We start from the raw sequence: 24,342 nt of genomic DNA on the forward strand, positions 1-24,342 counted from the left end.
AACCTATACTCTATGGCAGTGGTGTAAAGTATTTAAGTAAAAATTATTAATTTTTTGTGGTATCTGTACTTTACATTGCTATTTATATTTTTGACAACTTTTACTTTTACTCCACTTCATTCCTAAAGAAAATAATGTACTTTTTACTCCATACATTTTCCCTGATACCCAAAAGTACTCGCTACATTTGGAATGCTTAGCAGGACAGGACAATTGTCTAATTCACACACTTATCAAGAGAACATCCCTGGTTATCCTTACTGCCTCTGATCTGGCAGACTCACTAAACACAAATGCTTCATTTGTAAATTGTGTCTGAGTGTTGAACTGTGTCCCTGGCTGTCCGTATATTTAAAAAACAAGAAAATTGTGTCGTCTGGTTTGACATTTTAAATTATTTATACTTTTACTTTTGATACTTAAGTATATTTAAAACCAAATACTATTAGACTTTTACTCAAGTAGCATTTTACTTTGTGATTTTCACTTTTACTTGAGTCATTTTCTTTTAAGGTATCTTTACTTTTACTCAAGTATGAAAATGAAGTACTTTTTCCACCACTTCCCTATGGATGAGTGTGTGTAACCATATTCTCTCTCTACCCCACAGGAGAACTCTGATACTCTGGACTATTCTCTATTGTACCTGTTTCCTGGGGCTAGCTCAAGCACACCCTGAAGGTGAGGTTTCATTATTTCATTCTGAAGTAAGGATTCAGAAATCCAATCATGTATTTTTATTGAGTTTTATTATAGCTGTACAGCAGAACATTGTATTGCGTATTGTCAGTGTCAAATTGGTACAGCCTAGTAAAAACACACTTGGAAAGTGCTGGGGCAAAACGTGTATGATTTACAGTAATGTAAAGGGGTGAAATGTGGACTGTAAAATGTATCATAACCCAGCTGAAACAGCTTTACTTCATTCAATCCTTCCAAACATAAGTCCTTTATCCTTTAACGTGTTTCGTGAAGTTGAGGATTAACTGTGACAGGGGTCTATCTATGTATCTATGTATCTATTTATCTATCTATCTATGCATCTATCTATGTATCTATGTATCTATGTATCTATCTATCTATCTATCTATCTATCTATCTATCTATCTATCTATCTATCTATCTATCTATCTGTCTGTCTGTCTGTCTGTCTGTCTGTCTGTCTGTCTGTCTGTCTGTCTGTCTGTCTGTCTGTCTGTCTGTCTGTCTGTCTGTCTGTCTGTCTGTCTGTCTGGCTGGCTGGCTGTCTGTCTGTCTGTCTGTCTGTCCAGAGGCTCAGCTGAAGCATGTTTATTCTGAGAGAGGCAACAATCCTTTCTCCAACAGTAGTTGCTATCTCCTTTACTTCTTTTTGGTGTGGAAGTGAAGAGATTGTGGAGACAAAACGCTCTCTGTTCTATTGTGGGAGTGGGAGATGTGTACTGAAGATTCTACGGGGATTGCATCTTCTGAATCTTCTGATATCCTTCCCTCTTCGGTCTCTGATGCAACGGCTGCGTTTACTGTGGAACTCTGCCAAGATGTTCTAATAAAGGATGTTTGTGAAGATCTGGATGTAATAGGGTCAAACCTAGAGTTTTGGCATTCACTGTCCCCCTTCCTATAACAGACTACTTACTCCTATTATGTTATTACATTTCATCTTGTATCTAGCAGACTGTAAAATAATCTCTCAGAACCATTATACAGATAATTGTAAGCTACAGTATCATATTCTGCTGATGAAGTAAGTTTTTGTTCTTGTCTTCAAGTTCAGCTTCAGTTTGATGTCCTTTCCATGTGTAGGGAGGTCTGTCCAGTGATCATGCCCTCCCTGCCTCCCACTTGCCTGCACATAGAAATGTCACAAATGCCACCCTACTCCCTATATAGTGCACCACTACGGGCCCTGGTCAAAAGTAGTGCTTCACATAGGGAATAGGTTGTCATTTGGGACGCTGCATAATGTACAGCCCACCCCCTTCCTTCCCCCCTAACATGACTTATGGCTCAACAGCCCTTAGGAATCATAGCTGCAGTGTCTTGTACTGTTCTGTATTTCCTCTCTATTGTAGCACTATAATTCAACTCAGTGTTTAGTTGACTGTTGCCCACATTTGTTTTGCATTAGCCAAGGGGAAGTTGTACTTTCACATCTGAAGCCATGTACTGTAGTCTTTATGTGGGTCACAAAGAGAATTAATCGTTTCAACCACCTTACTTCAACCTGGTGCAGAGAGTGAAACATTTTGTTTGGGAGACAGATACAGAGATGGGGAGATTGATGAGAAAGATATATCACAGAAAGTGATTGGCATAAACAGCAGTCAAACTACTCCCTCCAGGGACAATGTGTGGTTTAGGGGCGGCAGCGCTACCTCTAGACCAAGCTGCAGAAACAGGGGGTTGTTTTAATGCTGATCTAAGAAGTTTTAAACACCAGATTCAGACTTTATTGGCCTCAAACAGCATGGTACAACCACTGTACCTGGTGGTAACCAGATGGCTTATTACGGTACCATATTTCAGCTACATTACTGCATGTTAGACAGAGATGATGGAGAGATGATTTGTATAAAGCAATACACCATTTACTGTAGGTGAGCCATACACCGTTAAAAGTGTTTTGTAACACTACAACTAGTGGCAACTGAGCTGCCACCAATGTTAAGGAGACAAAACCTTAACTTTGCTAGTTGTTAAAACTCATAATCCTGAAATGTTCTGGAACATGACATGGTGTTGTAACACCACTTAATCAAGAGTTGTGCAATACCTTCCCAGAGATTGGGAAAGCTACTGGAAAATGTTGAAAACACTATTATGGTGTTTCAAATCCTGTCCAGTGCAGAATTACATCCCTTCTTCTGGAGTTTTCAAATACTGTAAATGGGAGTCCCTTCTCTTATTTCGTATTCCCCGCTCTTATATGGTGTGTCACGCCGTGTGTGTTGATAAACTCCTCATTGGTAACACCAAAAGGTCAAAGGTTAAGTATTATTCTCAAATAAAAGACACCAGAAAAGATCGCTCTATGAAAATGCAAATGAATAAGATTGTCCAAGAGAATAATGAATGAGTGCATGACTTTTTCAAGACCTGATTTTAATGCATCAAATGCTTTATTTTTTCTTTGCAAATTATCCAATGACAACAAAACATTAACAGGTCTTTCACATGGTATATTGATAAAGTAAGACAGTTCTAAGATCCGTAAGGTATTTATCATATTCTTCAAAATCAAGAGAATATGACAGTGGAGACTGCTGAGGGGAGGACGGCTCATAATAATGGCTGGAGCGGAGTAAATGGAATGGCATCAAACCATGTGTTTGATACCATTCCACTGATTCCGCTCCAGCCATTACCACGAGCCCGTCTTCCCCAATTATGGTGCCACCAACCTCCTGTGATGACAGAGTACCACAGTATGAGTCATAATACCCATAACACCTAGCGGTCAAACAAGAAAAAATGGATCCAATTGTTTTTCCACCATTCATTTTCCCAACAGGGGATTTAAGTAACACTTAAAATAAGGGCTGCGTTTTGTGTAGGCTTACCCTGTCGTGACATTTTGATAACCGTGTAAATCTCTCTAGGACAAGCTAACTTTTCTCAATATATTCAGCTGTATTTCCCCCCTAGAAACGAAATGCTAATTAGCTGCTAATGTGGCTATCATAATGAACTACAAATGCCATGATGATCTGGACGAGACTGCCAAATCGAGGCAAAGGTTAGAATCCCTGGATTATCTATCTAATGTCAGCTAAATTTAGTAATGAATACATTGGCTACATTTCTTTAACCCTCCTGCTGTGTTCCGGTCGAATTGGACCGAAGTTTTCTCTCTAAAAAAATGTAGTTCATTTTATCTGATTGTCATAAGGTTCCATGACTTTGTCCACACAGGGCATCTGAACACACAAAATACATTTGGATGATTTTCATTCCATTTTGGGTGTTTTATTTAACTTTTGTACACATGTGGTGTTCCCGGTCAAAAATGGCCGGTCATTAGAAATGAATGGGTGAGACTGCAATTAGTGTATAGAATTGAGTTCAGCCACATGCCCATTTATCAGATGGACACACTTCCTTTCCCAGACCCCCACACGCATGTGTGTTTGAACACACACACACACACACACACACACACACACACACACACACACACACACACACACACACACACACACACACACACACACACACACACACACACACACAAACACACACACACACACACACACACACACACACACACACACACACACACACACACACACACACACACACACACACACACACACACACACACACACACACACCTCACTCCACTTATTGGCTTCCATGGCAACCCCCACAGGAACCTTTCCCCAATAGAATCTTTCCCCCACTGGAAACACACCTGTTGGCATTCTCACAAACATTGTTTCAATAATATATAGAACTTTTCTTGCAGCTCTGGTATATTAAGCTTTTTTTGAGGCCTTGCTCACAATTCATTCTGTGGCAGCACAATGACCAAACAATATACTGATTGTGAGGCTCTTGATCATATCTTTGATCATGACACTGGTGAGGAGGAGAGAGTCCTTGTTACAGTTTGACACAAAGTAGCCTGTGATAAATAGCACAAAATGTTTAATCTGAGCATATGTTATAGCCAAAATAATCCATACATTGTGCTTTTTTAAAACTCAAAAACGAGTTGTATGAGCTCAGGTCAATGAGGCCTACAGGCCATATATAGCAAACAGAAGAAACATTTTTGTAATGTTAAAAATAAATTATGTTGATAAAAATATCTAACACAACATTAGGTGATAATACTGTATATGTATTATTATGGATTCATAATCAGCTATAATGGGGCGGTCATTTTGGACCGTGAACACAGAATACATTAACATGAAACAAACACAACAGGAGGGTTAAATTCACAATTTTGTGAACTGTCTCGTGCAAGTTTTAAATGGACACAATACCTGTGAGCAAAGGTGTCAGCTAGAGATGACGTGCAGGAGCTTGCAGGGATTTGCAGTCTTGCATGATGTCTACTTTGATGCTAATTCGCTTCTTCTTTTTTTATCTGAGAGTAAATAGAGTCGAATATATTGACAAAAGTCACCTTGTCCGAGAGAGATTTATCAAAGGTTATCAAAACGCGACGCCAGGGAATGCCTACACGAAACATCAGCCCTTATTTGAAGTGTTTCTAAAATTCCCTATGGGAAAAATTAAAGATGGAAAAACTATTAGAACCATTTCCCTACTGCTCCAGAGAGGAAAGCAAGTCACAGTTATTGTCCCCATTCGCATGGTGCGGAGAGCATGCTTCCTCTGGCCGGCAGTAATAATAAAAAAAAAAAAAATAGAAACAATTACACTTCTCTTTCACCTACACAACATTCCTCAACCTCTTCTCCACCCAACCCGACAGACAACACATACTGTATGGATCTGCCAGAAGGCAAGTATCCATTCTCTCCAAAAAATCTCACTCCCACTGGGCCAGAATCATCTTTTTCATCATCAGGATGAGGCTCAAGCTCGGCGGTCTTCACCGCACCTGCCAGTTAATTCATCCTCACTCTCGTCACTTTCAATTTCCTTTTGTATCTCTTCCAAAACCTCTGTGTGATCCACCACTCCATATTCACTCAACATTTTCCACTTTTCAATTTTTTTTCCTGTCTGCCATCTTACACCCACCTCGTGGCCCAAGAGGAGGTGCCTGCAAACTTGCCTGTTTTTATACTTGACAATAGAGTTTTCTAGTAGAGGGTTCATCCGCCTTCATGCCCGAGACTGGGGGAATTCTGAACAGTACAACAGAACAATGTTTGAAGTTCATATTTTAATAAAAACATTTGTTTTCTGATATGGGGGCCCAGGCTTTAGCTCAATGGGATTAACAAGTTCCTCACATGGAACGTGTGCTTGAATGGGTAACATTACAAAATGTGTCATCTTACTGCCCCAGAAGTCACAGATTAAATAAACTTTCCCACTTCTTCTCTGTCTTCTCCTGTTTCTAATCTGTGTAAATAATGAATAGGAAAAGTAAAGGTGGAATACCACAAAAATATTCTCCATAGGCCCTGTAGATGGGTTAGCTGACAACGTCACGGAAACGATACGCACGATTCAATGGGGCAGAAGTTTGTTAATTGTTGTGATTGTGGATGGCCAGATAGCTAAACATCAATGACAAGAAACTGCCACTTGGGAAATCGGGACTCGTTTCTGCTAGTTTCATCTTTTTCTTGATACCATATTTTGTTTAGAGTTATTTTGACTGATTTCGCTAGCTAGCTAACCAACAACTGTAACGATATAGTGTATTTGATAGACCACAAGTGCTCATTGTGCAAATGTCTTTATGTTTTCAATAAACATTGGAGACAAAATATAGTTTACATGTTGTCAACAATCGAAGTCAATCCCGTCTGTTTTGCCCCATAGTTGCACGCACATTGGTTTTATTGCTAAACAACCAACCCATCTATTTAGACTTGAGAGAAGTTAAAGTATTCAGCGAAAAAAATATTGACTTAAGTCCATGGTCATGTAACAATGGTAGTTCAGTTCAACCGTTGATTCCTGAAGACTGTCTGAGTGGAAGTCAGTGTCGTGACAAGCAGATACAAATCCACCTTGTCACACAAATATCAGATGCCCACATTATGTATGTTACCTCATGCTACTTCTGCTATAACTTACATAGCCCTAAACATTTGGATTGTAACGTCATTTTAACCTCACAATGGGCCTGACAACTGTAGTAGCTCTATACTGCTCTACCAAGCAAAAAGACAGTAACTGCTCATGATGTGGAACTGAGAAAAATGGCTTTTATTTACCTTGGTTTCACAGTAACTTTATACAGTTACTGCTAACATGACCCCCATTTTCCCCAAAACACAATAAAATAGAGGCAGGATACTTGTCCACATGATTAAGCATGCATTTAATGTAGGAAAAATGACATTAACTCATTTTCGACCAGTGAGCAGTTACTGCCTTTTTGCTTGGTATGGCAGTATAATTAGTGTCATTGTCTACCCTAGGAAAAGTATTCAGTTCCCAGTGTCTTCTTTAGGACTTGTTTGGTGAATCATGGGTTACTCTGTCATTTGTAACAAGTTTCAGTAAATTATTTTCGGTAGCATTTCTATGTTGAAGATTTAAAAATAATTTGGTGCATTTTCCCCCGTATTCCATCCAGTTGGCTTAATGTTTTAAATATATTACACTTGATCTTTCTTGAATAAGTTCCTCCATTTTTTTTGTTTTTCCTCTAACTTATTCTGTGCCTCTATGGCACAGTTTTTATTACCATCTATCTGCATTGTTAGACCTTCTATTTCCTTTGTTAATATGAACTCTTTTGACCTAAATTGCTTTTGTTTCAAAGATGAGCATCGAATTTCATGGCCTCTAAAGGCACATTTAAAAGTGTCCCATACAATAAAGGGATCTGCTGTACCTATGTTATGTTAGAAGAAGCACGTTATAAATTATTCTGTCCCAGTTAAAAACATGTTATCATCCAATAGGCTTGGATTAAATTTCCAATATCCTCTCCCATGTGGAAATTCTGTAAGAGTAATGTATTTGCCAGTTATTTGATGGTCCGACCGCATTATGTCCCCTATCATCACTTTTTAAACTTTTGGTGCCAGCGAGAATGGAATAAGAACGTTGTCAAGACGACTAGCTTGATTGAGCCTCCACCATGTATATTTCACTAGATCCAGATATTTAAGCCTCCATATACCCACTAGATCCAATATATCCATCTTCTTTATGTTAACAAGTTGTGGAAAAATACTGGATGACAGCTCTGTCTCTTGATCACTGGAAACTCATGTGCAAACTGTAATAGCCTACAATAAGTTGTAAAATATTGATTGAAAATTATCATCATTCAATCTTTAGGCTATAAAACCATTTGCATTTATAAACAATTTGATTGAATGTGTTTTGATGTTGCTTTTTAGGTGCACTGAAACCGCAAATGTTTTCCACAACACTCTCTTACAAACACCATTATTCCGATTGAAGAACAAGTGGATGTTTCAGAGCACATCCATTCTGTTTTCAAACACATTCTGTGTATCAAACACCCTCCAAAACACCAGATCTCAGCTTAGGTGCATTACTTCCCATGGTTTTATTTCACAACGAGGGTGTTTTGAGTCATGCTATTTTAACAGTGTAGAGCCCTCAATCTCAACTCTGGACCTTGAAGCTAGTTCCGCTGTGTTTTTTCATTGTACCCCTCTGATCAGGGACTGATTTAGACCTGGGACACCAGGGGAGTGCATTAGTTATCAGGTAGAACAGAAAACCAGCAGGCTACGGACCTCGTAGGGTAAGAGCTGAATACCCCTGGTGTAGAGACTGGACTGGACTGTATCTGGTTTATCTCCTATCAGCTATTTAAACCCAAGTGAGGTGTGACAATGTTGTAACAAGTGTTGAAAGTTTTTCTACAACAACTCATCTGATTTATTATAAACTTTCTGGACCATTTGATCTCCTCTAAGTAAAGCTGCTTTTAAAAAATGTATTTCTTACTAGCAGAGGCGGCACTAGCCTAGCGGCTAAAGCGTTGGGCCAGTAACCGAAAGGTCGCTGGTTCAAATAGCCAAGCCGACAAGGTGAAAAAAAAAAACTAAACAAGCTGTTATTGGCAGAAAGGCTTGGAGCTCTCTTTCTTATTAGTCTATACATTAATTTAACGCCTGGTGATGTCACCAGGTAGGCCAAAACTCCATCCCACAAAAACAGGCAGAAATTTCAGGTGGTGTTTTCAAACAGCTCTTACACTAAATGTCAGGTGCGTGAATGAGGACCCAAAAGCGAATTAACAAGGGAGAGTTACCGGACTTAGTCTGCGCGCAGACCGAACAAGCAGCCACGAAACGACGCGTGTCATGCTCCCGGGTGGGCCACCAAAAACGCTGGCGAATGGAAGCAAGCGTACCCCGAACGCCAGGGTGGCCGGCTAACTTGGCAGAGTGAGCCCACTGAAGAAGGCCAGACGAGTAGGAACGGGAACGAAAAGAAGGTTCCTAGGACAAGCGCGCGGCGACGGAGTGTGAGTGAGTGCTTGCTTTACCTGCCTCTCAATTCCCCAGACAGTCAACCCGACAACACGCCCCTCAGGGAGAATCCCCTCGGGGTCAGTGGAGGCTACTGAAGAACTGAAGAGACGAGATAAAGCATCAGGCTTGGTGTTCTTAGAGCCCGGACGATAAGAAATCACGAACTCGAAACGAGCGAAAAACAGCGCCCAACGAGCCTGACGCGCATTAAGTCGTTTGGCAGAACGGATGTACTCAAGGTTCCTATGGTCAGTCCAAACGACAAAAGGAACGGTCGCCCCCTCCAACCACTGTCGCCATTCGCCTAGGGCTAAGCGGATGGCGAGCAGTTCGCGGTTTCCCACATCATAGTTACGTTCCGACGGCGACAGGCGATGAGAAAAATACGCGCAAGGGTGGACCTTGTCGTCAGAGAGGGAGCGCTGAGAAAGAATGGCTCCCACGCCCACCTCTGACGCGTCAACCTCGACAACGAACTGTCTAGAGACGTCAGGTGTAACAAGGATAGGTGCGGATGTAAAACGATTCTTGAGGAGATCAAAAGCTCCCTGGGCGGAAACGGACCACTTAAAGCACGTCTTGACAGAAGTAAGGGCTGTGAGAGGAGCTGCCACCTGACCGAAATTACGGATGAAACGACGATAGAAGTTCGCGAAGCCGAGAAAGCGCTGCAGCTCGACGCGTGACTTAGGGACGGGCCAATCAATGACAGCTTGGACCTTAGCGGGATCCATCTTAATGCCTTCAGCGGAAATAACAGAACCGAGAAATGTGACGGAGGAGGCATGAAACGTGCACTTCTCAGCCTTCACAAAAAGACAATTCTCTAAAAGGCGCTGGAGGACACGTCGAACGTGCTGAACATGAATCTGGAGTGACGGTGAAAAAATCAGGATATCGTCAAGGTAAACGAAAACAAAGATGTTCAGCATGTCTCTCAGGACGTCATTGACTAATGCCTGAAAGACAGCTGGAGCGTTAGCGAGGCCGAAAGGAAGAACCCGGTATTCAAAGTGCCCTAACGGAGTGTTAAATGCCGTCTTCCACTCGTCCCCCTCCCTGATGCGCACGAGATGGTAAGCGTTACGAAGGTCCAACTTAGTGAAAAACCTGGCTCCCTGCAGGATCTCGAAGGCTGAAGACATAAGAGGAAGCGGATAACGATTCTTCACTGTTATGTCATTCAGCCCTCGATAATCTATGCAGGGGCGCAGAGACCCGTCCTTCTTCTTGACAAAAAAAAACCCCGCTCCGGCGGGAGAGGAGGAGGGGACTATGGTACCGGCGTCAAGAGCTACAGACAAATAATCTTCGAGAGCCTTATGTTCGGAAGCCGACAGAGAGTATAGTCTACCCCGGGGGGGAGTGGTTCCCGGAAGGAGATCAACACTACAATCATACGACCGGTGTGGAGGAAGAGAGGTGGCCCTGGACCGACTGAACACCGTGCGCAGATCGTGATATTCCTCCGGCACCCCTGTCAAATCACCAGGCTCCTCCTGTGAAGAAGAGACAGAGGAAACAGGAGGGATAGCAGACATTAAACATTTCACATGACAAGAGACGTTCCAGGAGAGGATAGAATTACTAGACCAATTAATAGAAGGATTATGACAAACTAGCCAGGGATGGCCCAAAACAACAGGTGTAAAAGGTGAACGAAAAATTAAAAAAGAAATGGTTTCGCTATGATTACCAGAGACAGTGAGGGTTAAAGGTAGCGTCTCACGCTGAATCCTGGGGAGAGGACTACCATCCAAGGCGAACAAGGCCGTGGGCTCCCTTAACTGTCTGAGAGGAATGTCATGTTCCCGAGCCCAGGTCTCGTCCATAAAACAGCCCTCCGCCCCAGAGTCTATCAAGGCACTGCAGGAAGCTGACGAACCGGTCCAGCGTAGATGGACCGACAAGGTAGTGCAGGATCTTGAAGGAGAGACAGGAGTAGTAGCGCTCACCAGTAGCCCTCCGCTTACTGATGAGCTCTGGCTTTTACTGGACATGAAGTGACAAAATGACCAGCGGAACCGCAATAGAGACAGAGGCGGTTGGTGATTCTCCGTTCCCTCTCTTTAGTCGAGATGCGGATACCTCCCAGCTGCATAGGCTCAGCACCCGAGCCGGCAGAGGAAGATGGTAGTGATGCGGAGAGGGGGGCAACGGAGAACGCGAGCTCCTTTCCACGAGCTCGGTGACGAAGATCAACCCGTCGCTCTATGCGAATAGCGAGTTCAATCAAGGAATCCACGCTGGAAGGAACCTCCCGGGAGAGAATCTCATCCTTTACCTCTGCGCGGAGACCCTCCAGAAAACGAGCGAGCAAAGCCGGCTCGTTCCAGTCACTGGAGGCAGCAAGAGTGCGAAACTCAATAGAGTAGTCTGTTATGGATCGATTACCTTGACATAGGGAAGACAGGACCCTGGAAGCCTCCTCCCCAAAAACAGATCGATCAAAAACCCGTATCATCTCCTCCTTAAAGTCCTGATACTGGTTAGTACACTCAGCCCTTGCCTCCCAGATTGCCGTGCCCCACTCACGAGCCCGTCCAGTAAGGAGAGATATGACGTAGGCGATACGAGCAGTGCTCCTGGAGTAAGTGTTGGGCTGGAGAGAAAACACAATATCACACTGGGTGAGGAACAAGCGGCATTCAGTGGGCTCCCCAGAGTAACACGGCGGGTTATTGATTCTGGGCTCCGGAGATTCGAAAGCCCTGGAAGTGGCCGGTGGATCGAGGCGGAGATGGTGAACCTGTTCTGTGAGGTTGGAGACTTGGGTGGCCAGGGTCTCAACGGCATGTCGAGCAGCAGACAATTCCTGCTCGTGTCTGCCTAGCATCGCTCCCTGGATCTCGACGGCTGAGTGGAGAGGATCCGAAGTCGCTGGGTCCATTCTTGGTCGGATTCTTCTGTCAGGTGCGTGAATGAGGACCCAAAAGCGAATTAACAAAACAGAGTTTCTTTAATGACGAAACACACGTAGGCTCAGATGGACAGGCAGATTCCGACAGGACAGGACAAGGTTAGATGAACAGGCAGATTCCGACAGGACAGGACAAGGTTGCAGCAAACACGACGATAGTCTGGTTCAGGCATGAGAAACACAAACGAGAATCCGACAAAGACAGAAGCAGAAACAGAGAGAGATATAGAGACCTAATCAGAGGGAAAAAGGGAACAGGTGGGAAAAGGGGTGAACGAGGTAGTTAGAGAAGACAAGGAACAGCTGGGGGAAAGAGGGGAAGAAAAGGTAACCTAATACGACCAGCAGAGGGAGACAGGGTGAAGAGAAAGAACAGGAACAGGACACAACATGACAATACATGACACTAAAAGGGCATTATCATAATTTCACAGTATTATTCCTATCTCATAGTATGGAAATATATACAGTACCAGTCAAAAGTTTTGACACACCTACACATTCCAAAAAAAAATTTTTTTTTAAAATTATTTTCTGCATTGTAGAATAATAGTGAAGACATCAAAACTATGAAATAACACATGGAATAATGTAGTAACCAAAAAAGTGTTAAACAAATCAAAATATGTTTTATATTTGAGATTCTTCAAAGTAGCCACACTTTGCCTTGATGACAGCTTTGCACACTGTTGGCATTCCCTCAACCAGCTTCACCTGGAATCTTTTCCAACAGTCTTGAAGGAGTTCCCACATACGTTGAGCACTTGTTGGCTGCTTTTCCTTCACTCTGCGGTCCAATTCATCCCAAACCATCTCAATTGGGTTGAGGTTGGGTGATTGTAGAGGCCAGGTCATTTGATGCAGCATTCCTTCACTCTCTTTCTTGGTGAGATAGCCTTTACACAGCCCGGAGGTGTGTTGGGTCATTGTCCTTTTGAAAAACAAATGATAGCCCCACAAGTGCAAACCAGATGGGATTGCGTATCGATGCAGAATTCTGTGGTAGCCATGCTGGTTAAGAATGTCTTGAATTCTAAATAAATCACAGACCATGTCATCAGCAAAGCACCACCAATCACACCTCCTCCATCATGCTTCACGTAGGGAACCACACATGCAGAGATCATCTGTTCACCTACTCTGCGTCTCACAAAGACACGGCGGTTGGAACCAAAAATCTCATATTTGGACTCATCAGACCAGAGGACACATTTTCACTGGTCTAATGTCCTACCTTGTCACAACAGAACTGATTGGCCCAAATGCATTAAGAAGGAAAGAAATTCCACAAATTAACTTTGGCCAAGACTACTGCAGCTGTACTTGAATACAATGAACACTGTCCACGAGGCATCAGAAAGGCATTCTCTTTTTTTTTCTTTTAGTGCATGAGTGATGTCTGGTATCAGAAAATTAATGCATTGTTCACAGTAAAACTATGCTTCTCAGATTTTCACTGCATATTCACTGTTGTTTTGCTTAAAGTGCGCCATGATTGATGGACCATATTGCTGACTTTGACAACATTTGAATGCCACTACTGAACACGTTGTGTTACAACACGTTGTTTACATTTTGCAACTCAGAAGAGGCTCTCAGAAATCCTGTAAAGATGGCTGAACGTCAAGTCCACATCACTAATAAGCACTTCTTCTTTAGTGAGGGCAGACAGAAAAGACAAACATCATGATAAATACCATGCCATCTTGCTGTCACATCACACCTTTGCAACCAGTAATCTGACATAATCGTCTTTGTGTCTATAACATGCCTGTTTTGGAACACTTTTTAACTCTATTGAAATTCCATTCTCTGTCTAGACTGTCTGAATATGTTTTGCACTCCTACTGTATGAGATAGGGTCATTGTGTGATCTGTGGTGTGTTTCTTCTGGTTCTCTGTAGATATATGACATTGTGTGATTTGTCGGATGGTGTGTTTCTTCTGCTTGTCTATAGATGTAGACATGGTGGGATTTCTGTGATCTGTGTGTCTCTGTCCTCTTTCTCTGTAGATATGGCCATTGTGTGATGTGTCTGATGGTGTGTTTCCTCTGGTTCTCTGTAGATGTGGATGTCTTACAGCAGCTGGGGCTCACAGGGACAAGGAGCGGAGGGGGTTCATCGTCCTCAGGGGCCCGTGCTGCTCCCCAGGGGGTCATCCCCTTTAAGTCTGGGGTCATCCTCACTCAGCGGGCCCGGGTCCAGGCCCCCCTGTCTTCCATCCTCTCCACTGCCTCCTATCCCACCACCAACCTCTCTCTGATCCTCAGCCTGAGCTCCCACCGCATCAACAGCGCCTTCCTCTTCACCGTCCTGTCCAAGAGGAAGAGACTGCAGCTGGGGGTCCAGTTCATCCCGGGGAAGGTCCTGGTCTACGTTGGCCAGAAGGACTTTGTCCATTTTGACTATGACGTTCACAACGGCCTGTGGCACAGCCTGGCCCTGGACATCCGAGGCCAGAGGGTCTCGTTATATACTTCTTGTGGGAAGACTAGTGTACATGCAGATCTGCATTCTAAAAAAGAAGAGGCCCTGGATCCCGAGGGCTCTTTCCTCTTGGGTAAGATGGCCCAGAACTCAGTGCAGTTTGAGGGTGCCATTTGCCAGTTTGATATTTACCCCTCTGCCAAGGCAGCTCATAACTATTGTAAGTACATAAAGAAACACTGCAGGGAGGCCGACACCTACAGGCCTGTAAATCTCCCACCCCTGCTACCTCTGATCCCCTCAAACCCAAACTTTACTGTCACCCTCAACACTCCTCTGCTGTCGACTGAGGTAACCAGGAAAGTCCAGAGTCCTAGTCTGGTCTTGACTGGGGACAGAACCCGGACTAAGCTTGTTGTCCCGACCAGCCGCCCCACAGTGGCGCCAACCCTCTCTGTGCGTGAGAGTTTTGTCACACCAAAGTCGGGAACTATGTCCCTGTCCCTTCCTGCGACTGTCGCCCCGACAATGGCCAGGCCAGGATTAGAGCACCCCTTAATGGCCAAGACTCACACTGTTACTGTACCCCTCAGGACCAGCGGAACACAAACATCCCCAAAGCCAACATCCCGTGGCGACAGCAGTGCTAAAAAGAGCATGGCGGTGGAACCTGGTGTTAAAACCCCAAAGCCCATAGGGAGCAGATTGGCTGCTGCACCAACCCTTTCCGTCACCACCCGGCCACTAAAGAGGAAGCCAGACCTCCAAACCACGGCAGCATCCAAACAAGGCTCTTCTTCAAACTCAAACACCTCCATCCTCTACATCCAGAGAAAGCAGCTGACCGTGCTAGCTGCAAAGAAACCTGAGCCCAGAGTGACCAGTGTGGAGGCTGTCAGACCCACCTTGTTTATCTCTGTCACTCCGCCTGCCACGGATGGCTTCCAAACCTGGGACCTGGAACCGACCCAGTTCTCACTGCTGGCTGGGCCGGGACCACCTGGACTAAAGGGAGAACCGGGACCAGCGGTAAGAACACATTTTTAAATAGAGATGTGTGTCACAGGAGGTTGGCGGAAACTTAATTGGGGAGAACATGCTTGTGGTAATGACTGGAGCGGAATCATTGGAATGGTATCAAATACATCAAACACATGGTTTCCAGGTGTTTGATGCAATTCCATTTGCTCCGTTCTGGATGTTATTATGAGCCGTTGTCCCCTCAGCAGCCTCCACTGGTGTGTGTATGTACAGTATGTATATATTCAATGTACAGGAGGGACTCCTAACCTGCCTGGCATGTGTGGCAGCAGGCTGATGTTTTAAACTCCTGCTATATTTCACACTGAGCTTTGGGAGCTGTTCTGTACTGTTCTGCCCCTAATCCCTTCTCCACCCATTACGTTAAACAAGCAGGGAGCTTGATGCTAAGTCGCTCTGTGGATGGCGAGGCGGTAGGGGGTTGGGTGGGTGGAGTAGGTTCGGCCCTCTTAAAAAGTCCCTGACACGAAGTCCTTCCATGGGTTACAGACATAGAAGTGCCTCCCCCCCCCCCCGAGCCCTGTCTGTATGGTGTCATTTTTAATAGTTAACCGTATTTCAGTTTTGCATCTGTTCAGTTTATTGGAACACATTGCATAGGCTTCATCTACAGTATCTCTTTTTTTAAATGTATTCTTCTATCTAGGAATTCAGCAGGAGCTCAGCAAAATGTGTCCTACCCTATAGCCTGTTCGCTATCGCCCCCCTTATCAAGTATAAACGGCTTGTGGGCCGGTGCTAGCTACTCTTCAGAGTGTTGCTTGCTAATGTGAGATTTCCTTTTTAGCGAGATGGGTAGAAATAGTCGGGTCCACAGAAGTGCCCCGCCAGCCAGTGGTCTGTGTGTCTGAACTGAGGGCCTGACGCCGGGGTGAGAGATTCCTCCCAGAAGGGTGTGTGACTGTAGGAAGAATGGAGACCTTTAGAACAGGTTCAAAGGTCATGGTGGATGAAGCACCTCGGAGCATTTGAAAGCTTCGGAACCCACCATGCATTGCATGAAGTGCTAATATGAAGGGCAAGGAATGCTTGGCTTGATGGTTGGGATTGGAATGGGATTTGTTGAGTGTGTTAAAATGACGATTCTGGTCCATTTTGTTGAGTTAAACCTGTGTTGGGATTAGAAGCCTGTAGTGGAGGTTATGGTGGAGGTTTTTAAGGTGAAGTGTCTTGGGAAGTGTCTTTCTCGTCTTGGGAAATCAATGAAAATTATAAATGGATTTCCAAGAAAGCAAACTCACATTGTATTAAGAAATTACCTTTTTATGACTCATGTCAGATGTTTGAACAGCTTTCAAAACTATAACAAGCATGACTGTCCAGCTCGTAACAGACCATTGATAGCTCATAGCGTGTAGGTCATTTGTTCTTGTTGGAACCTTGCAATGTTATGGTGCCCAGATGTGATTGCAGGCTTGAGGCTTTACTTGTTTTGAAAGATCTCATGAAATGTGAGTTATCAGTCATTTCAGACACTTCTTGGCCTTCACCATGTGTCCCTATGTCATAGACTATTTCAGATGTTTTCATGTATTAATATTGTGGCGTCAAGATCCAAAGCGACCAAAAATATTCTCACAATGTTTTATGTTGATGTAGTAGATGATAACACTTGCTTGTGCTACTATGTCAATGTCTTCCCTTAGCTCTGTCCAAAGCTAAATCAAATATTGATCTCAGACCTTTTCAGACCATTCATTGTACTTAAAGTATGGCATAGCTCATTTTTGGAGATATATATATATATATATATATATATATATATATATATATAATGAATGTTACTTGTTATATTGAATACATGTACGCACATTATGCAGGCCCTGCTGTGAAGAAATTCACTAGCCTGGGGTACTGATGACATTTACCCACATTTTCCATTGTTAACTGTGGCCCAAAGAGCCTTGCTCGTGCTTCTGCAGTGAGGGCATCCACACTGCTATGTACGTCATAGCCACCTAAGGCTGTGAGAAACATGCTTATTGGAGAGCTAGCTGATGCAGAGCTGGATCCATCCTCCTCATGCTTGGTCAAGGTTGATATTACCAGGATCTAGGCCTAGTGTGTGTCTCCTCTTCTGGCATGATAATGTGTAAGAATGCCTTTCAAGTTCCACTGCTTTGAAACACAGGTCCGTTTTCCTAGGTTTACACCAGCTGGAATAACTCTGTGATTTAGAACGGACAAATCCCACAACTACAATTTGTTTCTATTCACGTCAGTAGAATTATAGAGTAGACATTCTTCATAGCAGTGCAATTCTACAAATTTTGATAGAACTGTCGCCAATCTTCGTTTGAGGGCCTTGCTCACGTGTGAGTTTGTGACCGCCAGTCTGACTATTGTAGTCTTCAAACACTGTTGAACCCCACTGCGGTGCAAGCTTGGCATCTGTGAGGCTACACATGGGTCCTGGCATAGCCCACAATGGTCTTTGATATATTCAAGCTGTCAGTGTCATTTCAACTGTGGACCACACCAGAGCATAAACAGTCTTCTTTCAGCACTCTAGTCCAGCAGTACTCTTCAAGAACAGGTCTCCTCAATGGGTACTTACAGGCTTGTTCGATAGAGACTTGTTTCTATATCTGTTTAAAGAAGTCTTAGTAGTAGTCTTGTGGTGCATTTTCAGACTCAGCTCCAACTCCGAAAAAAAGCCCCCCCCCAAAAAAGTTAGTAGAAGTTAGTCTTAGTAGGGTAGTTAAAATGTCCAAATATCAACAATTCTGTGAAATATCAAGCATTCTCCGGGGCAAGTCTGTTATATGTACACCATTAAGTTCCTACTGTATGTTAACAAAACCGAATGTCATATTAAGCTGTTTTTTTTTCATTTCCTCTTTCCTCTGTGTTTTTATGAGCCTGGTGCTAGTGGAAATGTGGAAAAGGGAACCAAACCTAACATTTCAAACTAATAGTCTGTTCTGCTTGGATTTGCAGAGGCTGACCCCTCATTAGCAATGACCTTTGAGAGCTGGGCTAATCCATGTGTGTAATTGGTTTAAAGCTAGCTGATGCCCATAATTAACAAGAGTGGCTGTGGTTGGACTCGAGCAACGCAGGCCCTGGTCCACCGTCCAGGCCAGGACCCCCTGCTTGCTCCCAGCACAATGACTCACACTTCCATATCCAAGCACTGTAGTGGTTTTGGAACTAGTATGATATTGGTTTCAGTGGGAGTAAGCCGTAGCAGGTTTAACAATACACTCTCAGCAACTCTGCCAACATTTAAACCAAAGACCTAAGCTGTACTGAATGTAATAGCCTACACAGAATGGCAAGGAAAAGAACGAAGCCTTGTTTCGATATGCAATTTCTGAAAATGGGTTTTGAGGCTGCCAAGTATAGCATTACTGGGTGGATGGATAGGTGTTTTACTGCCAACTTAATTAAGGCTAATGAAGGCAATTATCTTACCTAGCAATGACATGTCATTATGTGGATTGCATGTTACATTTCCAACTCTCAAGTTCTTTCACAACTCTTTTTATTCAAGTTCTGTTCTCCCACGTGGATTCAATCAATCAATTCAAGCCCTTTCTTGTAAACAGTTGGTTAGTGTTCTTACTTCCTGCTTTGATTCATTGACATCTTTTATTTTCCCTTTCCAGGGACTTCAAGGACCTCCTGGGAAGCCAGGGATGCCAGGGAAGAGTGGGTCACGGGTGAGTTTCTCTTTGTTGTATTCCTGATTCTCTTGGTGTACACTAAATCAGTAATTTTCAACCAGGAAGCCTATGACCCCTGTGGGAGTTTCAGTGGACCTCGAAATGAAAAAGACTGAGAACCTATGCACTATAACCAACGACAGACAAGCTTCATAAAAAAAACCTCCCATCCTTCACTCTTTCTTTCCATTCAGAATCACGTACTGTAGCTAGCTACATTCTTTATGCTAAGCACTGTGGATCCTGTTCCCTTGTCTGATCCATTGTACTGTCTATATTCCAACATCAATACATACAAATAACACCATTAGAATGGCGCTGGAGAGGATGGCTGACATTTTACTTGCTCCTACCTAACCAACTGTGTTATTTAATTATTTATTTTTTTACATTGTTTGTAACTCATCTTTTTACTTATTCTGTACATAATGTTGCTGCTACCATCTCTTATGACCAAAAATAACTTCTGGACATCAGAACAACGATTACTCACCACGAACTGGTAGAAGCTTTATCCTTTAACGAGTCCGACCAGTCCGACGTGAAGGATATACTGCTTTCCCGGGAACAGGCCCAAATCCCCGTCATTTGCGCAAAGATAATACGTACAAAAAGGGAGAGGAGGTCGGGCTGCCTTCTGAGAGTAAAACCCCACTGCCATCCGTTCTATTGGCAAACATGCAATGTTTGGAAAATAAAATTGATGACCTATGTACAAGATCATTCCACTAACGGGACATTAAAAACCATCATATTTAATGTTTCACCGAGTCGTGGCTGAAAGACGAAATGAACATCATACAGCTGGCGGGTTTTACACTGTATCGGAAGGATAGAACAGCAGCCTCTGGTAAGATAAGGGGTGGTGGTCTATGTATATTTGTAAACAACAGATGGTGCACGATATCTAAGGAAGTCTCAAGGTTTTGCTCGCCTGAGGTAGAGTATCTCATGATAAGCTGTAACTCTAGAGAGTTTTCATCCATATTTTTGTAGCTGTCTACATACCACCACAGACCAATGCGGGCACTAAGACTGCTCTCAATGAGCTGTATACTACCATAAGCAGACAGGGAAATGCTCATCCAGAGGTGGTTCTCCTAGTGGCATGGGACTTTAATAAAGGGAAACTTAAATCCGTTTTGCCAAATTTCCACCAGCATTGTAAATGTGCAACCAGAGACGCATACAAAGCCCTCCATTTGGCAAATCTGACCATAATTGTATCCTCCTGATTCCTGCTTTCAAGCTAAACTTAAAGCAGGAAGAGCCAGTGACTCGGTTAATAACAAAGTGGTAAGATGAAGCAGATGCTGGAATGTGTTCCAGGATTCTTCCGATGGCATTGATGAGTACACGACATCAGTTACTGGCTACATAAATAAGTGCATCGATGACGTCCCCCTCACATTGACTGTACGTACATACCCCAACCAGAAGCCATGGATTACAGGCAACATCCGCACTGAGCTAAAGAGTAGAGCTGCCGCTCGTCGGATGTGTCAAGGCTTGTAAACTATTACAGACTACAAAGGAAAGCACAGCCGAGAGCTGCCCAGTGACACGAGCCTACCAGGTGAAGTAAAATACTTCTATGCTTGCTTCGAGGCAAGTAACACTGACACATGCATGAGAGCAACAGCTGTTCTGGAGAACTGTGTGATCACGCTCTCCGCAGCCGAGGTGAGTAAGACTATTAAACAGGTCAACATTCACAAGGCCGCAGGGCCAGACGGATTACCAGGACTTGTACTCCGAACATGTGCTGACCAACTGGCAAGTGTCTTCACTGACATTTTCAACCTCTCCCTGTCTGAGTCTGTAATAACAACATGTTTCAAGCAGACCACCATAGTCCCTGTACCCAAGAACACTAAGGTAACCTGCCAAAATGACTACCGACCCGTAGCACTCACGTCTGTAGCCATGAAGTGCTTTGAGGCTGGTCATGGCTCACATCAACACCATTAATCCAGAAACCCTAGACCCACTCCAATTTGCATACCGCCCTAACAGATCCACAGATGATGCAATCTCTATTGCACTCCACACTGCCCTTTCCCACCTGGACAAAAGGAACACCTATGTGAGAATGCTATTCATTGACTACAGCTCAGCGTTCAAAACCATAGCGCCCTCAAAGCTCATCACTAAGCTAAGGACCCTGAGACTAAACACCTCCCTCTGCAACTGGATCCTGGACTTCCTGATGGGCCACCTCCAGGTGGTAAGGGTAAGTAACAACACATCTGCCATGCTGATCCTCAACACCAGAGCCCCTCAGGGGTGCGTGCTCAGTCCCCTCCTGTACTCCCTGGTCACTTTTGACTGCATGGCCAGGCACAGCTCCAACACCATCATTAAATTTGCTGATGACACAACAGTGGTAGGCCTGATCACTGACAACGACGAGACAGCATATAGGGAGCAGGTCAGAGACCTGGCCGTGTGGTGCCAGGACAACAACCTCTCCCTCAATGTGATCAAGACAAAGGAGATGATCGTGGACTTCAGGAAAAGGAGGACCGAGCACGCCCCCATTCTCATCTACGGGGCTGTACTGGAGAAGGTTGAGAGCTTCAAGTTCCTTGGTGTCCACATCACCAACAAACTAACATAGTCCATGCACACCAAGACAGTTGTGAAGGGGTTACGACAAACCTATTCCCCCTTGGGAGAGTGAAAAGATTTGGCATTGGTCCTCAGATCCTCAAAAGGCTCTACAGCTGCACCATTGAGAGCATGGTTGCATCACTGCCTAGTATGGCAACTGCTTGGCCTTCGACCGCAAGGCACCACAGAGGGTAGTGCGAACGGCCCATTACATCTCTGGGGCCAAGCTTCTTGCCATCCAAGACCTCTATCCTAGGCAGTGTCACTTGGAAGGCCTTAAAAATTGTCAAAGACTCCAGCCACCCTGCTCACAGGCTGCTCTCTCTGCTACTGCGTGGCAAGTGGTACCGGAGCGCCAAGTCTAAACAGCTCCTACACCCAAGCCATAAGACTCCTAAACATCTAATCAAATGGCTACCCAGACTATTTGCATTGCCCCCTCCCCTCTTTGCATATTCACTTTAATAACTCTACCTGCATTTACATATTGACTAACCGGTTCCCCAGCACATTCACTCTGTGCCAGTTTCCGCTGTATAATGCCTTGCTATTGTTATTTTACTGCTGCTCTTTAATTATTTGTTACATTTATTTCTTATTCATATTTTTTTAAGGTATTTTTATTGTTGGTTAGAGCTTGTAAGTAAGCATTTCACCTGTTGTATTCGGCGCATGTGACAAATAACATTTTATTTGATTTAATTTGATTAATTGTGACTTGAAACAGACAGGCTTTTTGAGCATTATGATTAAGTACTCAATAACATCTTTGGATTATGGAGCATAAATCATCCTAGGTTTAGTTTCCATTGGCTCTGATCACACTGTTTGTCTGCTGCCAAAGTATGCCTCTAAAGCTGGAGAACAAGAAATAGCTGTAACACTATGATAGTCAATGGTGCCTAAGCCAAATGAGTGAGTGAAACCTAGTCATTGAGTTCATCGCATAAGGTCTTCAATGTATGGGGAATATAGGAGCAATTCAGTTAAAGAATGAGTACGTTATGCAAAACTGAGATAAAGATCTCTGGATTAGTACGGAAATACCATACTATCAGGTATTTATACAGTGCTAGTGCTTCATTTTCACTTCGCTTCTATGTTAGGTACGTCTACTATGTTAGGTACATATCTTCAGTGTGTTGGTGCTGTACATCGAATCCTTCACTATTGCCAGTCTTCTCCACTTGGGGACCTATTTTCAATCGTGGACTGCGTTTGAAAACAGTATAGGAGTTTGCTTGTTATTATGAACAAAAAAAACGTGTTGATGTTTTGTCTTTCTGACAGTTGTTGTTGTTGGGGTTAGACTCTCTGTGACCTAATGGGGTAATCATTTTCTCTGTAGCTGTTGAACTTTCAATCTAACCCATGTTAACCCATCAAAGCCATGTCATATTAAAATAGATGCTCAGTATAGACTTTAAGCAGGATTAAATCCACCCCCAGCAGAGTTATATCAGTATCACATGAAACTAGTGGATCAGTGGATCAAGAGTTAATATGCAAGATCAAGCATCAGCTCTTCTCTTATTTGGCTTGTCAGGGATTTTCTATTTTAGAAAAACAAGATACTGTATCTTCTGTGTTTGGGATAAATAGATGTCAAGGATGGAGTACAGGAAGTGAGTTAAGAAAGAGACAGATGCCCTCTGGCTAGGTTGTACTGTATGTGCGTGTGCAGGAGCTACAGTACCTGCCTACTCTGTGAGACTGCTACTATGCCTGCCCTGTGTCTCTGGGCTGGGGGCTGGGACAAGGCCTCAGAGGGGTAGGCTGTGGGAACCCAATCACTTTAACTGAAGAAAGAGGGCTTTGTTCCCATCTCATTAAATTCATTTAAGAGCTAACCTAGTGCTCACTACCACCTCCCTCCAGTACACTACCTCCATACAGTTCATTCATGATCAAGAGCCTGAGACCACTCACTCCAATTCACTATGGAATGATTGATTCTTGAGTGATTTGGCGGTGCAATATCTTATACTATATGGGGCGGTCGAATCCTCAAATGTTCACTTAGTCATGCATTGATGTCAATGTGACTTAAGTGAAAGTTAACATTCGCCCCCAAGACTGTATGATGGCTAAAGTAAGTGGTTGAGTTTCTGCCTGCCTGTCAAGTGGATCTGGATATCTCTTCTCTTTGGCTCAGCAAACAGAAACACAAAGGAACCACTTTGATGCTTCTAATCTGGACAAAGACATGATACATTGTTTAAATAGTGCAATGGCATTGCAGTAAGACACTGCTTATTTTCCATGACCCTCGTAAACTTTCTGAAACTGTCCTTGATTGCTCTGGAAGGTGGATACTAATAATGAAAACGATTTTCACAGGACTGAAGCAAGTAGTGAAACCTAAGCGTTTAGAAGCCCTTGACCTCATTTGACCTTTCACCTTTGACACAGAGACGTGATATGTAATCTAGCAACCGTCGCTCAACACACAGGGAGAGAGCACACGTGAGCTGTCTAGACGTATAACTATCCCCCATTTATCTTCACAGCTCAGCTTCTGTAGTAGCGTTGGTGGCGGTCGGTGCTGTGTAAACGTGAGCAAAGTCACT

General features: G+C 43.7%; 1 protein-coding gene across 1 annotated transcript in view; it reads left to right on the forward strand.

Moving 5' to 3' along the window:
- col27a1b (collagen, type XXVII, alpha 1b) overlaps positions 1-24,342 on the forward strand; it is a 138,445-nt gene that overhangs the window by 10,820 nt on the left and 103,283 nt on the right. The window contains exons 2-4 of the mRNA XM_021606572.2: positions 611-681; positions 14,089-15,479; positions 19,103-19,156. Coding sequence (XP_021462247.2) covers positions 611-681; positions 14,089-15,479; positions 19,103-19,156 — 1,516 coding nt within the window. The remainder of the gene's footprint in view (positions 1-610; positions 682-14,088; positions 15,480-19,102; positions 19,157-24,342) is intronic.

The sequence above is a fragment of the Oncorhynchus mykiss genome, chromosome 6, assembly GCF_013265735.2.
Source record: "Oncorhynchus mykiss isolate Arlee chromosome 6, USDA_OmykA_1.1, whole genome shotgun sequence".
Classification (NCBI taxonomy): Eukaryota; Metazoa; Chordata; class Actinopteri; order Salmoniformes; family Salmonidae; genus Oncorhynchus; species Oncorhynchus mykiss.